Source organism: Loxodonta africana, chromosome 10 (assembly GCF_030014295.1).
Source record: "Loxodonta africana isolate mLoxAfr1 chromosome 10, mLoxAfr1.hap2, whole genome shotgun sequence".
In the NCBI taxonomy this organism is placed as follows: Eukaryota; Metazoa; Chordata; class Mammalia; order Proboscidea; family Elephantidae; genus Loxodonta; species Loxodonta africana.
The window spans coordinates 66,439,437-66,462,999 of record NC_087351.1 but is presented as its reverse complement, the minus strand read 5'-3'; the positions used below and the strand labels follow the sequence as shown (position 1 = coordinate 66,462,999).

At 39.0% G+C, this 23,563-nt stretch overlaps 1 protein-coding gene across 3 annotated transcripts in view; it reads right to left on the bottom strand.

Annotated features, from left to right (window-relative positions):
• Positions 1-11,926: 11,926 nt before the first annotated feature.
• The window catches only part of CGRRF1 (cell growth regulator with ring finger domain 1), a 29,950-nt gene continuing 18,313 nt past the window's right edge, over positions 11,927-23,563 (bottom strand). For all 3 annotated transcript variants that reach the window (XM_003408643.4, XM_023546177.2, XM_064292498.1), the window contains 4 exons: positions 20,492-20,669; positions 20,187-20,334; positions 13,772-13,879; positions 11,927-13,355 (listed from right to left, as the gene is read on the bottom strand). In XM_003408643.4, the coding sequence (XP_003408691.1) occupies positions 13,035-13,355; positions 13,772-13,879; positions 20,187-20,334; positions 20,492-20,669 (755 nt within the window). In that variant the 3' untranslated portion in view covers positions 11,927-13,034. The remainder of the gene's footprint in view (positions 13,356-13,771; positions 13,880-20,186; positions 20,335-20,491; positions 20,670-23,563) is intronic.

The following is a 23,563-nucleotide window of genomic DNA, read 5'->3' as shown; positions in this document are numbered from 1 at the left end:
AAAATAGTCTGCTTCCATAAAGATTTACAGCCTTGGAAACCCTATGGGGCAGTTCTACTCTGTCGTTTGGGGTTGCTATGAGTTGGAATTGACTCAATGGCAATAGGTTTGGTTTTTGTTCTTTTGGAGATTTTCTAGGGTTATTAATATCAAATAATAAACAGTCTAATGTAAAATGAGTTTTAGTGCAAATTCTAACTTCCAAAGAGTAGATAATTAGGCAGTCATCTGGGGGGAATGTTTAGGTGAGCTAGAAACAGGGCCAGCCAGAGGGAAACCATTTCTTGATTGGAAGAAGACAAGCAGGTGTGATTCTCTGTACTCACGAAAGGCACAGAGGCACTGGCATGCATGCAAGAAAGAACAGCTTGTTCCATGAACTATGACCTCTGCCATGAGACCAGAAAAAATGAATATTGCTCAGCTACCGTTACTGAACATTTTGATTAAGGACCCAATAGATGAATCTCGATCAAAAGGAGGATAATCCGGGAGTGGAACTTCAATTCATATGGAAACCAGACTTACTGGATCCACTGAGACTTGGGGGAACCTCTGAATCTATTATCTGGAGATAATCTTTAAACCTTGAACCAAAACTATCCCATGAAGCCATTGTTAAACTAAACAACAGTTTAGCTCAACTACGTAATAAAAAAGTTTGCCTTGAGCACTGCACTCTCATAAAGAATTGTCTATATGAGTTCATAATCTAAACTATAGATGAGAACTTTAAGGGGCAGAATCTAAATTAATGGTGATGTGACAATGTGGGTAGAGATAGTGAGAATGATGATACAATGTAAAGTATGTAACCAGTCACTGAACTGTATATGTAGAAATGCTGAATGGATGTATGTTTGGTTGTGTATATTGCTACCAAAAAATAAACTTAAAATAAAAAAGAAAGAAAGACAAGTTGTTCAGGTCAAGATGTAGAGAACGAATACCAAAAAACAAAACAAAACAAACTCTTTGCCGTCAAGGTGATTCTGATCCATAGCAGCCCTATAGGACAGAGTAGAACTGCCCTGTAGGCCTTCCAATGAGCAGCTGGTGGATTCAAACTGCCAACCTTTTGGTTAGCAGCTGAGCTCTTAACCACTGCACCACCAGGGCTCCAGAGAAGGAATAGGACTATTAAACCATTAGACTTGGGTGACTCAACAGAAGCGTCTAGGTTTGAGAAAATTCAAAAGTTGTGTTGAAGTGAGCCAAATCGGCATCTTCATCAGACAGAACTCTATCTTTGCCACTAGAATCAAGGATGTTCCTGAAGAATGGGCATAGCTATGGTAAAGTAACTTCTGTATGCTTCAAAAATAATTGTCATGCCTGCTTTCATGGGCTTTTTAGGAGGTTTGAAAATAACTGGCACATTACTTGACACATACTAGGTACTTGATCAATATTAATTTTCTTTCTTTGTCTGCACAAATCAGAGTGTGTTAATTTGCCTTGGGTCTGCCTCACATAGAAACATGCTTTATTCACTCTCCCAAGACATGGTCTCTCAAAAGCCATGGAATCAGGCCTAGGGCAGGATTGCCAGAGCTTGAATCAGGATTCGAGAGGATGAAGAGAGAGATGTGGAGGAAGGAACTGCAGAACTGGTGACAGATGGAATGTGGGAAGGCTAAATCAGGAGTCAGGCCTGCTAAGATAGCAACAGGAAAAGGCAAGCTGGGTGAGGCACAGGAGCCATGGCTTAGGGAGATTCATCTTGAGTTCAGATCTTATTATAAGGAGCTCAGAAATATCTCATTGTTGGCAAGGGCACATATTTGGACATAAAACCAGCATTCTGTTAGCCCAGAGCAGAGTGGTAATTGCCTGCGCCAACTTCCTATATCCCTAGAGCATTTTTACACCAGTGAGGCCATGGCCTAAGCCAAGCACAAACAGAGCTGCTGGCTGGCACAGGTAAACGTAGCCAGGGCAAGCCTCAGATGAAGCACTGGGACTCTTGGGGAATCTGATTTCATGTTTTACTAAAGTTCTTACTTCAAGGGGCTACTGATGAGTTAACGTTTTTATCCACTCTGAGGATGGTTTTCAGATTTTCTCCATTTCCTCAATATGGAGAATTCTTCCAGAAAAAAAGGCTCCCTAAACCCCATTTCAGGTAAATAGAATGCCGCTATTTTTTTTTTCTACCCAAAGGTCATGAGCAGTTGTGATTGGCTAGACTTCAGTAGTCAAACTGAATGCCAGTTGGATAAGCGTGTTGAATCCGCGAAGAAAACTTTCGAGGCAGCTTTCTCCAGAATGGAGTTAGGTAAGAGTTTACTTTTAGAACACTTAGATGATTTCTAAACAGTATAATCCAAACAAATTAGCTGGTGCAGTTATTCAAATAAGATACAAATATAAGCAAATGAACCACAATTTCCAACACAAATGCAGATGGGTTCACACTTCTTAAAAATACACAAATGTGTGAAGTATTAATTTTAGTTTTTTCCGGGAAAACACCTCATAAGGGGTCATAGATAAACTTTCAAATATAGTCAGAAGGTTTAACATAAGCACTGCAAAACTACTCCTATTTACAGGATTTATATAGGTCAGGATTACAAAGGTCTGACCTCAGACCTTTTGGAAGGGTGTCTGGCTCCCTAACTGGCATGAGAAAGAGAAAATGAAATTACTTGTTCTGCAAATTATCAAATCCTTATTCAGACTTTGGTTATTGATTTGATAATTGTCTATAACTTTTTCATTGAAAGTGCCATTGAAATAAATGTATCTATAGATTAAGTAGTTGAAATTCAAATGTGTACAGATTTAAGATCATATTTTCATAACCAAAGCAAAAATCAGAATTCCCTCTCTAATATATATATATTTTTAAAACAGCCTCTATATAATGAGATGGAAACCCTGGCGGCGTAGTAGTCAAGAGCTACGGCTGCTAACCAAAAGGTCGGCAGTTCAAATCCACGAGGTGCTCCTTGGAAACCCTATGGGGCAGTTCTACTATGTCCTATAGGGTCGCTGGGAGTCGGAATAGACTTGATGGCAATGGGTTTTTTATATAATGAAAGGATCCCATGATCACTGACATCAACATTCTCCTCCTAACAGGTACTATACGGTTGCACAGGATACATCAGATTAGACACTGATTAACCCCACATTTTCCACACCCTTAGGGTGTTCCCAGTCAGAAAATTAGGAGAAACTGCCCAGTTACATATTTAAATTTTATTGCAAGATTTCTGAGCCTTTTTTATGCTAATATTCATTTTGACTCTTCTAGAGAGTGCAGTATGTGCCAGTTCCTAAACTTATATAAGCCCCCCCCCCCCCAAAAAAAATTCAGTTGCCAGCAAGTGCCTTCAGACTCCTGGTGATCCCGTGTATTAGAGCAGAACTGTGCTCCGTGAGGTTTTCCATGGCTGACTTTTTAGGAAATAAATCCCCAGGACTTTCTTCCAAGGTGCCTCTGGATAGACTAGAATCTACCCTTTTAGTTAACGGCTGAGCACATTAATGCTTTGCACCACCTAGAACCCATCTCTCACATGGAAGCCTTTTTGTAGTATTAGTGTTGCTTGGGATGTATTTTGGAAATGCTGGGTCTTACAATTGGCTAGAAAAAGTCAATAAAAATGATGAAAAACATTTTAGGTTGTACCTACAGTTTGATGTTAGAAAATCACGTGATTTTCAGGCAAGTTAGGAAGATGACTAATGATTTCAAGCACATGCTTTAGGATCAGGCAAAACAACAAAACCAATAACCAAGTCCTGACTCTACCACCTAAAACCAAAAACTAGTTGCCATTATGGCAATCCCATGTGTGTCAGAGTAGAACTGTGTTCCACGGTGTTTTCAATGGCTGATTTTTTGGAAGTAGATTGCCAGGCCTTTCTTCCAAGGTACCTCTGGACGGCCTTGAACCTCCAACCAAGTATGTTAACCATTTGCACCACTCAGGGACTCCAGCCACCTAGCTATTGTGAAATATGAACTAGTTATTTAGCTTCATTTGGTCTTAGTTTTCTGCCTACCTTAATAAATTGCATGAGAATTAAATGAGATTACATGTAATTGTATCAATTAGAGTCCAGTCAGGAGACAGAAAACACACCAATTATTTTTTTTTTAATTAATTTTTATTAAGCTTCAAGTGAAAATTTACCATTCCAATCAGTCTGTCACATGTAGGTTTACATACATCTTACTCCCTTCTCCCACTTGCTCTCCCCCTATTGAGTCAGCCCTTTCAGTCTCTCGTTTCGTGCCAATTTTGCCATCTTCCCTCTCTCTCTATCTTCCCATCCCCCCTCCAGTCAAGAGTTGCCAACACATTCTCCAGTGTCCACCTGATTTAATTAGCTCACTCTTCATCAGCATCTCTCTCCCCTCCACTGACCAGTCCTTTTCATGCCTGATGATTTGTCTTCGGGGATGGTTCCTGTCCTGTGCCATCAGAAGTTCTGGGGAGCATTGTCTCTGGGATTCCTCTAGTCGCAGTCATACCATTAGGTATGGTCTTTTCATGAGAATTTGGGGTCTGTATCCCATTGGTCTCCTGCTCCCTCAGGAGTTGTCTGTTGTGCTCCCTGACAGGGCAGACATCGATTGTGGCCGGGACACACCAATTATTTTATCAGGGGATTTAATATAAAAAGTTATTAACTGAAAAAGGGAGAACACGAAGGTATCACAGAGGTAGCAACTGAAGGAAACAGTTCCCCCATAGAGCTGTTATCAGGAGAGACCAGTCCCTGGAGACGGACATCATTCTTGGTAAAGTAGAGGGTCAGTGAAACAGAGATGTTCAACAAGATGGATTGACACAGTGGCTGCAATAATGGGCTCAAGCATAGCAACAGTTGTGAGGATGACATAGGACCAGGCGATGTTTCATTCTGTTGTACACAGGGTCGTAACAATAACAACAAGTATTTACTGAATGAATGAGTGCTTGAATGAATAAATGATATTCTGAATAAGAGAGATTCTGGCTTCCAAGTAGCAACAATCTAGCGCAAAAAGAAGATGTGTGCTCCAGGTTCTCTGACTGTTGGCACTCACCTTACCCAAGCCAGAAGCTTCAATTTTCCCAGACTCCTCATCCCCATAAACAAAAATGTATCAAGTCCTTAGACCCTTGTTTCTTGACTGGATTACTTAATAGCATCTTGCTCCTGATTTTCTTACCTCTATGGGTCGGAATCGACTCGACAGCAAAGGGTTTAGTATCCCCTCATCTCAAACGCTAAACTATCCTCCATACCCACTGCCATCAAATCGATTCCAACTCATAGCAACCCTATAGAACAGAGAACTGCCCCACAGGGTTTCCAAGGAGCAGCTGGTGGATTCAACTGCCGACCTTTGGTTACCTGCCAAGCTCTTAACCACTGTGCCACCAGGGCTCCAAAACAGAGGCAATTGTTATTTACTTATAAACGATCGGCATGTTCTACTGACAATCCATTATTAGTAAAAGCTAATTTTTATGCAGATAAATATAAACATAAGTTGCAATATTTTCCCTACACCCCACTTGGTAGATTTCTATACTTCAGATCACCTCCAATACTGATATTACTGAAATTCAAATCTGATTATATCGCTCTGTTTAAGTTTTCAGTGATTCCCCAATACCTTTAAGATTCATTCAGTTCATCTGAACAATTTCCATTTTTCCCTGAACTTAGAATGATCTGTACATGTTATTCTCCCTGCCTAAAAAAGCTAACCCCTAATTGTCCCTTAGGACCCGGTTTTGTCACTTCCTCTGGGAAGCCTTCTCTCACCCTCCAAGTCTGAGGTAGGTCCCTCTCTCATGAGCTCCCATTCAATCCTATGGTTAAGCCCACAATAGCACTTATCACATTGTATATTGCTTGCCTGTTTACTTTTCTCTGTCTCTCCATAGACCAGAAACTTTAGGACAGGGACTGACTTGTCTATCAGGGTATTTCCAGAGCCTTGGGCAGAGTTTGTTATTGAACAAATAGTTGCTGAATGAATGAATCTTAAAGGTATTGAGAAATCAATGAAGATCTTAAACAGAACAATACAGTCAGATTCAAATTTCAGAAATATCAGTATTGGAGGTGATTTGAAGTATAGAAATCTACGAGGTGGGGTGTGGGGAAAATATTGCCACTTATGTTTGTTTTTATCTGCATAAAAACTAAGATTAAAAACACATTCAGGGAAAAATGAAAATAGTTCAGACTAACTGGAGTGCGGAATGTGAAAGAGAAAACGGAATGAGGCTGCAGAGATAAACTGAGGCAAGATCACAAAGGGCTTTATAAAGCTTGATAAGATTTTAAGTTTATCATGAAGATAAAGCGGTATCACTGAAGGGTTTAGATCATGAGTAGCTTGATTTTTTTTTTTTTTAATAGAGAGTTACCTGGATGAATGTGGAGAATGAAGAGGTGTGTGGGTGTGGGGGAGGAGGAAGGAGTCAAGACTGAAGGTTAGAAGACAGTTAGGACGCTGCTGCGAATTCACCCAGGGTGGCGGTGGTGGTGGTGAGAAGCCTGGCATGGGAAGGTGAAGGGAAGACTTGGGAGATATTTAGATGGTGTAATAGGACTTGGTGACTGGTTGTGGAGAGTATAGGAGAGGAATGATTAAGAAATGATGGCTGTGCCTGGACACCCTTTTAACTGAGAACTGAAGTCACTCCTGAGGTTCACCCTCCAGTCAAAGATAAGACAGGTCTATTGGGACAACTATAACACATGTGAGGAACGCACTTCCTTGTTCAATCATGTATACGAGACTAATGGCCACACCACCCAAAAGGAAAGGTAAGAAGGCAGGAAGGGACAGAAAAACTGGACAAACAGAAATAGGGAACCTGGGGTGGAGAAGGGGAGTGTTGACACATTGGGAGACTGGCAACCAATGTCACGAAACACTTTCTGTATTAACTGTTTAATGAGAAACTAATGTGCTCTATGGAAACCCTGGTGGCATAGTGGTTAAGTGCTACGCCTGCTAACCAAGAGGTTGGCAGTTTGAATCTACCAGGTGCTCCTTGGAAACTCTATGGGGCAGTTCTACTCTGTCCTATAGGGTCGCTATGAGTCGGAATCAACTTGACGGCAGTAAGTTTGGTTTTTTGGTTTGGTTAATGTGCTCTATAAACTTTCACCTACAGCCCAACTAAAAAAAAAATACTAAAAACCAAACCCATATGCCAAAGGGTCAATAAAAACAAACACGTGAGCAAACAAAAAAGATATAAAGGCATGAAAACCCTAAGGGGGTGTTCTACTATGCCCTATAGGGCTGCTATGAGACAGAATCCACTCAATGGCAATGGTTTTTTTTTGGAGTCACCATGCTAAAAGACAGTGATAAGGATGATAAAGATTTTTTTAATGTTACTAAAATCTTTGAACTAACACCACTCAATGCACTGGTTTCTGAACTGTTCTTCTGTCTTGCCCCTAGTAGTAGGGCATCATGGTTTCAGATGGGTTTTGGAACAATATATATCTGCCCCTAGTAGTAATTTTAATTAAGGTCATTTTCACTGGTCCTCTCAGGCATTACTGCACAGCTTGCATATCCCCACTACTCAGCTGCCAAGCATTATTCATGCTTCTCCTCCTATCTGGACCTAGGAAAACAAAACCAACGAGTCCACACCACTCAAGAACGTGGAAGCATCGCAGGGCCCAATTTACATCATTTTTGATGCTTCCATTTCTGAGCTCCAGGCTCTTGCCCTTTGCCCTAGTCTCAGGGCCCCTTTGGAGAACTAAAGGAAACTCCCTTTGGTCCCATTTGATAATCCCCATTGGTAAATGGTGTTAACTCCCCCCAGGCGAAAACTTTAAAATAATACCTAGCCAACCACACACAGACACAGCTAACTGCTTAATCCCACCCTGAAACACCAATAAAAAAGCAGTTGCCCACCCCTCCCCCCCCAAAAAAAAGAAATGATGGCCACATGTCTGGCTTGCACAATCAATTGGGTAGGGGATGGTATCGCTCACTAAGATGAATTCTGGGAGCAAAACAAGTTTATAGGGAAGGTGAGGAGTTGAGCTTTGAGCTTGTTGAGATTGAGGAGCCTGTAAGACAAAGAGTAGAGATATATGAGTCTAGAGTTCAGAAGAAAGTTCTGGACTGTATCCCCTATGCCCAAACAACCTGTAATCTTTGGCACTTAATAATTAATTAATATAATATTAAGCAAATAATCAAATGAGTTCAGAGAGCAAGCAGAGATGAGACCAAGAACACAAGCAGAGTGTTAGCCTCAAAGGAAGATACAATACACCTCCTCTTTGGGGAAAGAGAAAAGATCGTCTACTGGCCTTGAACGTCTAAGCAAAGAGTTATAGATTGAATTTTGTTCTCCCAAAATATGTTGTAAATTCTAACCGCTATGCCTGTAGTTATAATCCCATTTGGGAATGGGTTTCCTTTGTCAGTGAAGCAGTGTTAGTGTAGCGTGTATCTTAAATCAATCTCTTTTGAGCTACAAAAGAGCAGATAAAGCAAGGAAACAAACAAGGAGAGTTGGGGGAAGATAGATACCATACCACATAAGATCACCAAGGAGCCAAGGGACCAATGAGCAGAAGCTGAAAAGAGACAAAGACCTTCCCCATGGGTGGATAGAGAGAGAAAAAGAGCCTTCACCTAGAGCCAGTACCCTGAATTCAGACTTCTGGCTTCCTAAACAGTGAGAAAATAAATTTCTGTTCATTAAAGCCACCCACTTGTGGGATTTGTTACAGCAGCACTAGACAACTAAGACACAAAGTAATAACAGTAATACTCATCACACATAGGGCTTACTATGTGCTTTGCCAAGGTCTAGGCACCTTATGGGAAACCCTGATGGTGTAGTGGTTAAGTGCTACAGCTGCTAACCAAAGGGTTGGCAGTTTGAATCCACCAGGCGCTCCTTGGAAACTCTATGGGGTAGTTCTACTCTGTCCTATAGGGTCGCTATGAGTCGGAATCGACTCAACGGCACTGGGTTTGGTTTTTTGATTTTAAGCAGCTTATGCATATTAACTGATGTAATTCTCTTAATAAAAAAAAAAAATAGTCTGTCAAAAATCAGTTGCTGTCTAGTTAGTTCTGACTCATGGTTGCCCCACGTGTGTCAGAGTGGAACTGTGCTCCATACGGTTTTCAGTGGCTGATTTTTCAGAAGTAGGTTGCCAGGCCTTTCTTTAGAGGTGCCTCTGGGCAGACTCAAACCTCCAACTTTGCAATTAGCAGCCGGGTGCTTTAACCGTTTGCACCGCCCAAGGACTATTACTATCACCACTTTATCAATGAGAAAACTGAAGCAGAGGAAGGTTGGTCACTTGCCCAAAGTGACTACTTGGGAAAGTTCAGTGGCAAAGCTGGGATTAAAACCCAAGATATCCAGCTTCAGAGTCCATCATCTTAACTTCCACACCATACGCCTCTTGAAGGTTCTTTGTTAAGAGTGATAACTACAGTGGTGGGATAAAGAACTTGAGCCATTGAGGCTGGATGAACCCCTGAAACTATTGCCCTGACATAATCTTTAAATCTTAAACCAAAAATATCCCCAGAAGTCTTCTTAAAACCAAACAACAGTCTAGCATAGACTGTCTGCCTTGAGCATTGTGCTTGTTTAAGACCTATCTGTATGGGATCAAATTGACAACAGCAACTGGAGAGATTAGGTAAGAGCCTCAGTGGGCAACGAATTTATGTTAATGGGGGAGGAAAAACTTGGAAAATGAGGATGAGGATAGTTGAACAACTCAGACAATGTAGTCAATGTCACTGAAATGTACATGTAGAAATTGTTGAATTTGTGTATATTCAGCTGTATATATTCTCAACAGCCAAAAAACCCCAAACCCATTGTTGTTGATTCCAACTCATAGCGACCCTATAGGATGGAGTAGAACTGCCCCATAGGGTTTCCAAGAAGTGGCTGGTGGATTCGAACTGCCGACCTTTGGGTTAGCAGCTGAGCTCTTAATCACTGCACCACCAGGGGCTCCACTCTCAACAAAAGCAAAAGCAAAGTTGTATTTTTAAAAAACTTGAGAAGAGTGAAAAAAGAACAGCAAAAACACTATTAAAAAGAAGTTGCCATCAAGGTTTGTGAAGAGGTTTGAAATAGCTGTTGTTAGGAGTAAGGTAGGGGGTCCATCAGGAAAAAATAAAATGATTGTTGAACTGCACTGAAGGCCCTGATGCTTTGTAATGGACTTCATTAATTGGTTAGGCTGCTTGATCTTCTGTGGTAACAGCAGTAAAGAAACTGATGGTCTGGTGAAGTCGAGTTTGTGGACCGGTGGTAGACGGAGGGTGGAGAGGTCAAGAAAGCAAGCTGAGGTGAAAAGACATTTGAAGCAGCTCAGCAGGAAACCCAGGTTATGTAAGAAAGCCAGCAAAGCAGAAGCAAGTTAATGAACTGACAGAATATACCCAGGGACCCAGGAACTAGATGAGGTCTAGACAAGGAGGAAAAGATACAGGAAGAATGGAATATAATGAGAAATGGAAAGAAAGGCTCGGTCAGAGAGAGGGATTCAGTGTTCAAAATTTGGGAAGTAAACTTACGGGACTGGCTAGACGGCTATGGAGCATCTGCCGCAGAACTGAGTTACTTTGTGAGTACAGGGCGCAGAATCATCTTTTCCTACCTTTCTCAAACCCCAGTTTATCTGTTTTGATGCTTCAAATGCCCATAAGCCAGGACAAAGCTCTTTCTACCACAATTAATGGTGAAGCTTAAAAAATAACCCCATGGGAGGTAATTTGATGACCTGCGTGCAGCCCTTAATTAAGTTTTAAATTCCTTGCCTGGCATCAAGTTGGGAAGAAAAGATCCCTGGAGAAGGTGGCTAGTCACTCATCAAGTCAGCTTTGATGTAGCCCTGGTTGGTACTTTTGGAAGAGTAGCAGCTAATCTATAGAAATCAAATTTTTTCTCTTTCCATGAATCCGTCCAAGTCAAATGCTTTTCCAGGTGTTCTCACATAATAGGTCACTATTCACTGGCAAATTCTGACATAAGCCTCTAGGAGTCAGTGTTCCTGTTTTTACTTGATGGCCTGACAAATTCCTCATATTTATCACCACTGAGAGCAGCAGGTGAGCCTAAGGGCAAATCATTTTTACTAGCCATAAAAAATGGAGTAAAACTGGAGGATTGGTAGACTCTGTCTTGGCAGATCTCGAATGCTTTCACAACTATGGCCTAGGGCAGTTTTAGGTACAAATAGATGTATGAAGACAGGCAATATGGTGGATGGGCAAAATGATCTCTGGGTATGCTCTCAATTTACCAGATTACTTTTTATCCCACTAGCTAACTGAACCAGGGACTGTAGCTTCTGCACACCCTGCTCCCAGTGGCAGGGTTGGGAGAGAGCTTTTAAGAATTTCTAGGTGAGTGGATACACGTCTAATAAACTGTCATGCTCCTTTTAGCAAGCTCCATTTGCTCCTTTTAGCAAATACTTTGGGGTCAGGAGCGTTCCGAGACTGGTTGTTGCCTAGGCTCCTAAAAAGTCTCTAGCCCCTGGATTTTACATGTAGAAATTGTTAAATTGGCAGATGTTTTGGTGTGTATATTTTCAACACAATTAAAAAAACAAAAAACTTATTTGGCCCCTAAACCAAACCTACTGTTTCCTTGGCTGTAATCTTTAGGGAAGCAGATTCCAAGGCCTTTCTTCTATGGGGCTGCCGGGTGGGTTTGAATCACCAACCTCTAGGTTAGTGGTCAAGTACAAACCACACAGGGGCCCTAAACAGTATTTATTAACATAGTTGTTGAACATAGATCAAAGTCTGATTAAGTTTATAAATGAACAATTGATGCTTTCTTGAGAGTGCTGTATTTGATGAGAAGGAAATATTATGTAAAAACACTGATACAAATGTTTTCTTAATACAAACAGGACAAAATAGGCTTGAAAATTTCCCTGAATGTCACAGTTTATTTGGTACGAACTATTTTCTTGGTGAGTTGAAGGAAATTTTCGCTCAGGTTTACCTTTATCTTTTTAGTCATCGTGGAAAAAGTGGAAGATCTTTTTTGCCTATCGGTTTCCTTAACAACAGGACATAACAACAAATGAACAAAATAATGTACTTTCCAGAAGGGCATGGTGTTTATTCGGAATAAAAATACATTATAAAAATAGTTATTTCTGTTTCTTTTAGTGATTTTTCTGGCTCCAACCTCTGGTTTTAGATGGATTTGCTGTGCTGGAGAAAATCTGAGGTAAGGTATTAAGAGTCTCACAGGGAGAAAATGGGATCTTTGTGAGCAGATCACACTCTCCATTTTGTAAGATGTGCCGCTCTGCTAATCTAATCACATTTAATGAGAAATATAATCATCCAAGAAATTTTATTATAGAAGTTTTATATCTGTCTCCTATAGATGAGTATCATTTTACGATACACTGAGAACAATCAAGAATTTATATCTTGCATTTATGATTTAAGAAGCTACATTTAAAAATCAAGGCTTGTGTTTATGTTTATGTAACTATAATGATATGGGATATAAGAAAGCAAACAAAGAATTGATGTTTATAAGAATTGATGTTTCAAGAAAGGGTCTGAAGAAGCCTTTTCCAACTCCTTCATAAACTGGGGGGAGGGGTCATACAATTACTTTAAGAAGAATTATTTTCCTAATTGTACTCCAGCATATGTCAAAGGGAAAACATTTTGCAATCTTAAGTCTTCTACCTCCTCATATTTTAGATAGAATTTCTTTTTAGAATGATTTTTCTAATCAGCATTATATGAAATGCTCTAGCTGATTAAAAAGCCAAATGTTGACATTCTTCTTTAGCTGAATGAATTTTTATGTATTAACACAGGTGGCATGCCAGTATTTACCATACCAAGCAGAAACGGATAATTGTTATCATCCATGTGCTGTATAAATATGAAGTTAAAATATAATTTTTGCTGATGATCAACACTGTAGATTCCATGTTATGATTAATTCCAAGAACAAAAAATTCGGCATCTTCAGCAGAAAGCGTACTTTTCAGTTTTAACAACATCTTCAAAGAGTTTTCAGTTTGTCTTTATCTTGCTCTTTTTGACTGCAAAGTGCAAAAGATTCCTGAACAAACTGCCTGCACATTGGGCACTGCTGGAAATACCTGACACAGCCATCACACAAGCACGTATGTCTACATGGCAGGAGCACCCAGTTCACTGGCCCATTCTGGCAGACAACACAATCCTTGCTGTTCTCCTCAGGTGGCTCCGCTTCACCTTCAGAAAGTCCAGCCTTTTCCAACAAAATTCTGTCTGTGCTTTTTTCTTCTGGAGAAGCACTGCTTGAGGGAGTAGAATTATTATTTGCAGACATGAAAAGTTGCTGAAAGTTAAAGAAACAAGTTTAAAGATAATTACAAATGACATTTAGACTAAATCTCGGGGGTCATAAAAGCTGTTGAAAATGTACAAACTAGCAAATCCAAAAAAAGCGAGGGCTCATTTGCAGAGACTGGAGAGGGAAACCAAGAAAACAAAGAAACAGGGCATTTTCTCTTTAAATATTCTAGGATTTGAGGTCTTTGGGTGGAATATGCTTACATATACCACACAAAGGAGGCAAAGACAGGCACCTCAAAGAAGAAAATATTTAGTGTAAAAAAAATTAATTTATAATATTAATTAGCTAACTTTTTTCTGTAACAACTTACTAAAAAATATAATAATCTCTACAAATAGCTATTCTTTGAAACTCTACAAACAAAAGTGACAGAGATAAGACTATAGGGTACAATTTACCTTTAGATCATGAAATTGACCTTGAGCCAGGAGTAAATATTGATATAATATTCTGCAGGAAAGCTTGTAAGTCTTATCAGGAATATGAATTACTGACACCATTGAAATCTAAAATAAAAAATGAACAACGGTCAGTACTTTACCTCCTAAGATTACTACATAAATACATGAGAAATTCATCTTAAATAAAACTAAAAGGCTGATAAATCAGAAAATTTACACTACCTCATTTAAATTACAATCTCTGAAGAGAAACATGTTTTTGCCTGACTTACCCACATATTTTTGTCTGAGTTGTTTTAGTTATGTTAAAATCTTGATTATAGATATAAATTACTGCAAATTAGCCAGAAAATCCTGGGAAAAAATTATATTCAAAATCAATAAGCCTACCTTCCCAAATTAGATTATAACATATAGTTTACCTTGGCTTCTAATAATCTTATGTTTGGAAAAGGAGCAACAGGAATAGACATGTTCAGTAAACATTAACTGACTTAATTTTAGGAAGGAGAGTGAACAAGGAAGGTTAAGCACACATGAAAATAGAGCATTAAGGCATTCCTATTCCTTTTTAGATTTTGTTAATAAATATTATCACAATTAATTTTATTCCTTTTTAGATTTTGTTAATAAATATTATCACAATTAATTACCATTTAGAGTGAGATTGGTACTGACATATTGTCCACATATACAAATGGCAAAAAGCACATGAAAAGATGTGCAACATAATTATTTGTTAGGGAAATACAAATTGAAGTCACAACGAGATACCACTACACACCTATTGGGATGGCTAAAATTAAAAAGACTGACCAAACCTAGTGTTGGTGAGGATATGGAGGAACTGGAACTCTCTCATACACTGCTAGTGGGAGTGTAAAATGGTAAACCACTTTTGAAAACAGGCAGATTCTTAAAAAGCTAAACATACAGCTTCCATATGATATAACCATTCTACTCCTAGGTATTTGCCCAAAGAAAAAGGAAAGCATATGTCCACAAAAAGACTAGTATTAGAATGTTTACAGCAGCTTTATTTATAATATCCAAACACCAGAACCAACCCAATTATCTATCAATAGATAAACAGATAAATAAATTATGGTATATCCATATAATGATATATAATAAAAAGGAATGAACTATTAGATGAACATGGATAAATCTCAAAATAATTATGGTAACTGAGAGAAGACAGAGTATATGATTGCATTTATATAAAATTCTAGAACAGGCAAATTAAAACAGTGACAGAAAACAGACCAGTCGTTTCCTGGAAACTAGGGAGGGATGGGGAGATGGGGTGGGGAGGACAAAGGGCTTACAAAGAGGCATGGGGAAGCTTTTGGGTGTAATGCATTTATTCACTATCTTGATTGTGGTGGTGGTTTTATGGATATGGTGGTGGTTTTACCCATGCCAAAACATCAAATTGCATACTTTAAATATGTGCAGTTTATTGTATGTCAATTATCCTTCAATAAAGCTACTATATAGTTAGGAAACCTCCCAGAGCAGGAACAGAGAGAGATACAAAGCAGGATAAAAAAATAAAATCAAAGAAGCAGTCTAGGAGGTGTAACAGCTGAATACAGGAATTTCAGAAGGACAAAAGAGAGAAAAGGGCTTACCTAGATCTTCTAATTTTCTTTTCCTGCCATGAACATGTATTACTTGAGTAATACAGAAAAATAAATAAATAAATAAAAATAGAATTTTTAAAAAGTCAAAATATTGCACCAACAGCCTGTTTTCCTTTATCTACCTAAAACAACAAACTGGCTCCTAACTGCACTACCTAAATGTAATTCTTGACAGTTATGATAGGAATGGGAAGGTTTGCTTAATTTCACTTGTTTTTCAATTTAGAGTCTGCAGATCAAATACTCAAAACTGCATATGAAAAATAATTATGAAATACTTGGTTTTAAATTTACAATACAGAACATTAACATAAAATATACTAAGAAAAAATATCCTTTAGTTCCAATGTTAAGTGTAGTCAGAGAGATAAGGAACAAAAGAATCAAGGAAAGAAACAACAAATAACAGGGAGGGAGCCAGCAGAAAAGAATGAAAGATGCACAGAAGGACTCATACAGGGAGACATACAGAAGAAAAGAGAAAATGATCATGAACCCTTTGGAGCCAGGCACCAGGCTGGGGTGGGGGTAGGGGGGCAGGGAGCATCCCACAGTGTCGCTGCAGTTGAAGAAGGTTCCTGTTAACTTCTTTCCTGCTGAGATGGGTGAAGAAAGTCAGAAAACAAAGACAACAAAAAGCAATCAAAAGGCGGAAGCTGGAAGGAAAACGACTGAGATCTGACCTTATTGTTCTGAATAGAAGGAAAGAAGTAGGGGAATAGAATCCAAACAATTTAGAAGAGATGGGAGAACACAGTGCTGAGAGAAGAGTTACCTTGCCCAGGCAGGCAGGATAAAGAACAGAGAAGCTGTTGTTGTTGTTAGGTGATGTCATGTCAGTTCCAACTCACAGTGACCCTATGTATGCAACAAAAAGAAACACTGCCTATCATTGTTATGCTTGAGCCCAACCTTGCAGCCACTGTGTCAATTCATCTTGTTGAGGGTCTTCTTTCTTTCGCTGACCCTATACTTTACCAAACACATTGTCCTTCTCCAGGGAGTGGTACCTCCTGATAACATGTCCAAAGTACATGACACGAAGTCTTGCATTCCGGCCCTACTTTCCCCAAGACAGATTTGTTCATTCGCTGGCAGTCCATGGTATAGTCAGTATTCTTCATCAACACCACAATTCAAAGGCATCAATTCTTCTTTGGTCTTCCCCATGGGTTATCCAGCTTTTCAAATGCATATGAGGCGAATGAAAATATCATAGCTTGGGTCAGGCCCACCTTAATCCTCAAAGTGACATCTTTGCTTTTTGACACTTTGAAGAAGTCTTTTGTAGGAGATTTGTCCAACGTAATGTTTTGATTTCCTGACTGGTGCTACTATCGGTGCTGCTTGTGGATCCAAGTAAAATGAAATCCTTGACAACTTCAATCTTTTCTCCATTTATCATGATATTGCTTATTGTTCCAGTTGTGTGGATTTTTGTTTTCTTCAAGTTGAGGTGTAATCCATACTGAAGGCTGTAGTCCTTGATCTTCATCATCAGTAAATGCTTCAAGGCCTCTTCACTTTCAGCAACCAAGGTTGTGCCATCTGCATATCACAGGTCATTAATGAGTCTTCCTCCAATCCTGATGCCACACTCTTCTTCATATAGCCCAGTTTCTTGGATTATTTGCTCAGTATAGATTGAATAAGTATGGTAAAGGAATACAACTGTGACACACACCTCTCCTGATTTTAAACTATGCGGTATCCCCTTTTTCTGTCTGAACCACTCCCTGCCTCTTGGTCTATGTGCAGGTTCCTTATGAGCACAATTAAGTGTTCTGGAATCCCCATTCTTTGCACTGTTATCCATAATTTGTCATGATCCACACAGTCGAATGCTTTTTTGTAGAGTAAATAAAACACAGGTAAACACCTTTCCGGTATTCTCTGCTTTCAGCCAAGATCCATCTGACATCAGCAATGATATCCCTCATTCTACATCCTCTTCTCACCCAGGCTGGAATTTTTGGAAGTTCCCTGTCAATGTACTGCTGCAACTGCTTTTGAATGATCTTCAGCAAAATTTTACTTGTGTGTGATATTAATGATATTGCTCAATAATTTCTGCATTCTGTTGGATCACTTTTCTTTGGAATAGGCACAAATATGGATCTTTTCCAATTGGTTGGCCAGGTAGCTGTCTTCCAAATTTTTTGGCATAGATGAGTGAGCACCTTTAGCACTGCATCCATTTGCTGAAACATCTCAATTGGTATTGTCAATTCCTGGAGACTTTTTTTTCACCAATGCCTTCAGTGCAGCTTCAGCCTCTTCCTTCAATACCATCAGTTCTTGATCATTGGCTACCTCCTGAAATGGCTGAACATCAACCAATTCTTTTTAGTTCAGTGACTCTGTGTATTCCTTCCATCTTCTTTTGATGCTTCCTGCATCATTCAACATTTTACCCATAGAAATCTTCAAGACTGCAACTCAAGGCTTGAATTTTTTCTACAGTTCTTTCAGCTTGAGAAATGTCGAGCATGTTCTTTCCTTTTGGCTTTCTAACTCCAGGTCACTGGACGTTTCATTATAATACCTTTACTTTGTCTTCTTGAGCTGTCCTTTGAAATTGTAGGTTTAGCTCTTTTACTTCATCATTTCTTCCATTCACTTAGCTGCTCTACGTTTAAGAGGAAGTTTCAGAGCCTCTTCTGACATCCATTTGGGTCTTTTTTTCTTTCCTGTCTTTTTAAAAACCTCTTGCTTTCTTCACGTATGATGCCCTTGATGTCATTCCACAACTCATCTGGTCTTTGGTCATTAATGTTCAATGCATCAAATATATTCCTGAGATGGTCTCTAAGTTCAGGTGGGATATACTCAAGGTCATATTTTGGCTCTTGTTGACTTGTTTTAATTTTCTTCTGCTTCAACTTGAACTTGCATAAGAGAAATTGATGATCTGTTCCACAGTTGGCCCTTAGCTTTCTTCTGGCTTACGATATTGAGCTTCTCCATTGTCTCCTTCCACAGATGTAGTCAATTTGATTCCTGTGTATTCCATTTGGCGAGGTCCACATGTATAGTTGCCGTTTATGTTGGTGAAAAAAGGTATTTGCAATGAGTAAGTCGTTGATCTTGTAAAATTCTATCATGCAATCTCTGGCATCATTTCTGCCACCAAAGCCACATTTTCTACTACTGATCTTTCTTTGTTTCCACCTGTCACATTCCAATCACCAGTAATTATCAATGCATCTTGATTGCATGAACGGAGTTGCTGTAAATATGAAATGCCAACTTAACACGTCTTAAAATTTATCTTCAACTGATGAGGACGAAAGGGAGGGAGGGAGGAAGGAAGGAAATCAGAAGATCTTTCCTACACACCACCTCATGCACATGCAGCTGAGAAGGAACCCTGCTGTCAAGCTCTATGAGGCTCACTAACATTATATGTTATGACTTTTAACTGGAAAAAACAAGCTGACTACAGCTCAACAGAGCTTCAATTTGATCAGATTAAACATACACACACAAACTAGAGAGGCTTAACTGCAAAAGAGAAGGGTCTAGATTTCCTAATATAAATCTGCACCTTCCAAAGCTAAATGCCTGCTTGTTTTCAGGAGACATCTCAGTCAAGGAAAGGGCATTGGTGTAGGACTCAAAAGGCCTGGAGTCGAGCCCTGGTTCCATCTTTTACTGCCTGAATGACTGGAATTTTTCTTTGAGTCTGTTTTCGGTCTGTATAAGGACATTTGCCCGAACAAATAAGGCTGTTAAAGGAATAAATAAGTTAATATTAGTGAATGTACTTTGTATATTACAAAGTATCACTAAAAAGAAGTTACCATGTCTTTATTAACGCATATATCTATACCAAGGAGTTTCTGGGTGGTGCAGATGGTTAACACACTCCGCTGCTATCCAAAAGGCTGGAAATTCAAGTCCACCCAGAGGTACCTCAGAAGAAAGGCCTGGTGATCTACTTCTGAAAAATAAGCCACTGAAAACCCCTTTGAAGCACAGTTCTACTGTGACACACATAGGGTCACTTGAGTCTGAGTTGACTCAACAGCAAATGGTTTACCAAGGACTTCAGAAAAGAAGTAGTAAATTGTGCATAAGAACATTCTCACCATGATACAATTTCATCAAAAGTTTATTTCACGTATAAGGATTCTACCATATTTAGAGAACTGTCAGGGCTCAGATCCTCTTAGATCTCTAAGATGCTTTTATTTTCCTAATAGTGATGAGCTACCAGAATAAAAAAATAATTAGCACAAAATAGAGAGAAAATTACTATAATTACTAAAAATATGGAGACCAAACATATAAGATGTAGATACGGCAGGGGCCATGATAGAAACAATGTGACTACAAACATGCAAAGAAAACAGTGGATACTGTCCTAAAACTGAACACTTCAGATCATTGGGATGATTATTCAGTGCTAAAAATGTTAAGAATAAACATGTTTCCCAACAGACTTTTTTAACAGACCAAACATGACAGAATACAAAATGATAAAATTAACTTAATTCAGCCATCATATATCTTTTATTTTCTAAATAAAATCCTATTCTTGTGACCCATAAGGAAAAACAAAAACGAGAAGCCATACACTGAAGGAGCCATCACTGGTATAAGCCTCATATGTGGTGCTGCCCATGTACTCATTTTTCAAGGACAATGTATCCAGGTCAAATGTATATCCTCAGAAATTAGAATAAACTTTTCTATCTCACCAAATAAGAACCACCACCCAAATCATTTAAAGGTAATGTTTTTAGAATTTTTTAATTACTTACAATATCATAAATTTCTCGGTCATCCTCATCAGCTAAGGTCAACAATGCTATCAAAGGATAGCGAGATCTGGGCACTGTACCAAAGTCTTCAATTTTGGTATCACTTGGTAACTGGCAATATATTTCTTCTTTGCTGTCCTTTTTAATACTTTTTAAAAATGTAAAGGTAAATTGTCACTATAGTCAATGAGACAATAATATGCCAAAAATGATCAATAATAACTTAGCATCGCTTTATTTTATTCATAAAAAGTCTAATGTCCACCATTTTCATGGGCTAATGGGTATATGAGATAAAAGGATACAAATACTGCTCTTGGTAGAGGTATTCACTATACAGAGCATCTTCTAATGCTTGGGGAGTACTTATTCTGAAACAATAAACGTGTTTCTGTAGAGCTTCATATAATTTTTGAACGCTGCACCCCCAGTAGCATGTGAGGAGGCTATCTTCAAGGCAATCTGTTGTCAAGGTTATACCAGCTGTAGAAAACAAAAGAGAAAATTACCTAATGTAATTATACACAGTGAATAACAAAAGCGTCCCTTTGGATGCAGGCCAGACTGAAAGCAGTTAAAGGAACTCATTAAAAGGCATGTGCCTATAAATGAAGGTACTGTCCTCTAAAACAAGAAATAAAAATCTCATGTCTGCACAATTTTTTGAGCCCTAGCAGTGAATTCGTTCTTGGAGGATTATTTACACATTTAAACTATCCCCACCCTGAAGGATCTACTGGTGATTTTAAGAGTTATATTCTCAAGATTGAAATATAGTTTACTATTGATAATCTACCACTCTAACAATGTATAAAAAATCTTAACTACAAGGAACAGTACAGCTCTCTCCAATAGTGGATATATACAACTCACAGTGGCCACAAGGGAAAAAAAAAGCGCCCTGGTGGCACAGTAGTTAGGTGCTCGACTGTTAACTGAAAAGTTGGCGGTGTGAACCCACCAGCCACTCTGCAGGAGAAAGGTGGCATTCTGCTTCTGAAAAGATCACAGCCTTGGAAAATCTAAAGGGCAGTTCTATTCTGTCCTACAGGATTACTAGGAGTTGAAATCGACTCGACCGCCATCGGTTTAGTTTTTTTTTTTTGGTGGAAAAAATATTAAAGAGAAATTGAGCTTCCCCAATATTAACATTGACAACATTAATATAGACTTTTATCACACAGTTAATGTCCCGTGTGGCATACAAAATATCCTGAGGAACAAGTGAGGATTCCAAACCATGGAGCATGTAATAGTGATGTCCTCACTCATCTGTTTGCTTTCCACATTTTTTTTTTCACTCATCTGTTTGCTTTCCACATAATACAAGATATTATAGTTTGAGTAGACCTGATTACATGGGTACATAAATTACAAGCAGACATGTTTGTTCTGTGCCAGCAAGTTGATTTCGACTCATAGTGACCCTAAATGACCGAGTAGAACTGTCCCATAGGATTTTCTTGGCTGTAATCTTTATGGGAGCAGATTGCCAGGTCTTTCTCCCATGGAGCAGGCGGTGGGTTTGAACCACCAACCTCCTGGTTAGCAGCTGAGCACTTAACCATTGGGTCACCAGGGCTCCCTTAAGTAGGCATACAAATTATATTATGTAGTTTTACTTATTTAACACTTACGTAAGACTTTATACCCCATATATGATTTTTTTTCCCTCCCTAGTGGGTCAGTGGCAGCAATAGCAACATCATGTTCTAGGGCAGCAACATCCAGTGTCTCATACTGCTGGCAACGCAAGCTGCAACATCTGCTGCTCAGTGGCAGCAGTGTACTTACTAGACTGATTGTGTTGGTCATCTAGTGCTGCCATAACAGAAATACCACAAGTGGATGGCTTTAACAAAGAGAAATTTATTTTCTCACAGTGAAGCACGCTAAAAGTCCAAATTCAGGGTGTCAGCTCCAGGGGAAAGCTTTCCCTCTCTGTTGGCTCTGGAGGAGGGTCCTTGTCCTTAGTCTTCCCCTAGTTGAGGAGCTTCCCAGGGTCCAAAGGACGTGTTCTGCTCCTGGTGCTGCTTTCTTGGTGGTATGAGGTCCCCCTGTCTCTCTGCTCACTTCTTTCTTTTATATCTCAAGAGATTGCCTCAAGACACAATCCAATCTTACAGACCGAGTCCTGCCTCGCTAACACAACTGCTGCCCATCCTCCCTCATTAACATCATAGAGGCAGGATTTACAACTTATAGGAAATTCACACAATACCAGGAATCATAGCCCAGTCAAACTGATACACACATTTTTGGGGGGATATAATCCTATCCATGATACTAATGGAAATGGATTTGGTCACTGTTCCTGGCTAAACAGACTTGGTCTCTGATTCTGGTTCTCCAAACCCACCAGCAATTCTGTAAGCTACCCAGTATCCTTTTTTACGGGAGTTATTTTTGTTGCTTGCTCCTAGGAATTCTAATACATTATCTATTTATTAAAATGTAATTAAGAGTATACCTTGGAAGGACATATACAAACACAAGCAAATGCTCAACAGGATACCAACAATAGACTGAATTTTTCACACATAAAACACACGTTTTTCTCCATGCCACCGCAGGACCACACGACATGAAGAAGGAGGAAAACACTGGAAGTAGATAGGAAAGCGGAAAAATAGAAAGGGCATATGGGGAAAAAAAAAGAAACCCATAAAATATTTATTTAGTACTGTCGTATTACTGGTAAAAATGTGAAAACATGTATGTATAAGGCTATCATTGTAGCACTAGTTACAACAGCAAAATCCTGGACCCAATCCAAATGCCCACGGTTCCAACTCATACTGACCCTATAGGACAGAGTAGAACTGCCCCATAAAGTTTCCAAGGAGCGCCTGGCAGATTCGAACCGCCAACCCTTTGGTTAGCAGCTGTAGTGGTTAACCACTACACCACCAGGGTTTCCAATGAAGTAATATGCAGCTGTAAAAAAAAAAAAAAAAAGGCATATTAGGATATCTGTACATACTACTATGGAATGATCTTCAGAATACATTGTTAAATGAAAACACAAGGTGTAGAAAAGTATATATAGTATGCAACTGTTTATTTCAAAATGGACACGTATGTTTGTTTACATTAAAAAACAACAATGGAAGGATAGGCCTTTGAAAACAAAGATACCTGAATTTACAGAACAGATAAAAGTACCCAGTTTACTTGCTTTGTTTACAGACTTTGTAAATACATGACTAAACAGGGGAGTGTCAGAGACCATTGACAAATGGATATTAATCAGATTTTAAAATATGTCTGTGAAATTAGTAAGTTAATGAATAAACTATAATTTGCAAAACTCTACTCTCCACAATCTTTCATAAACTTGTTCATTAATTAAACTGAGACAAGAATGCACTCACTGA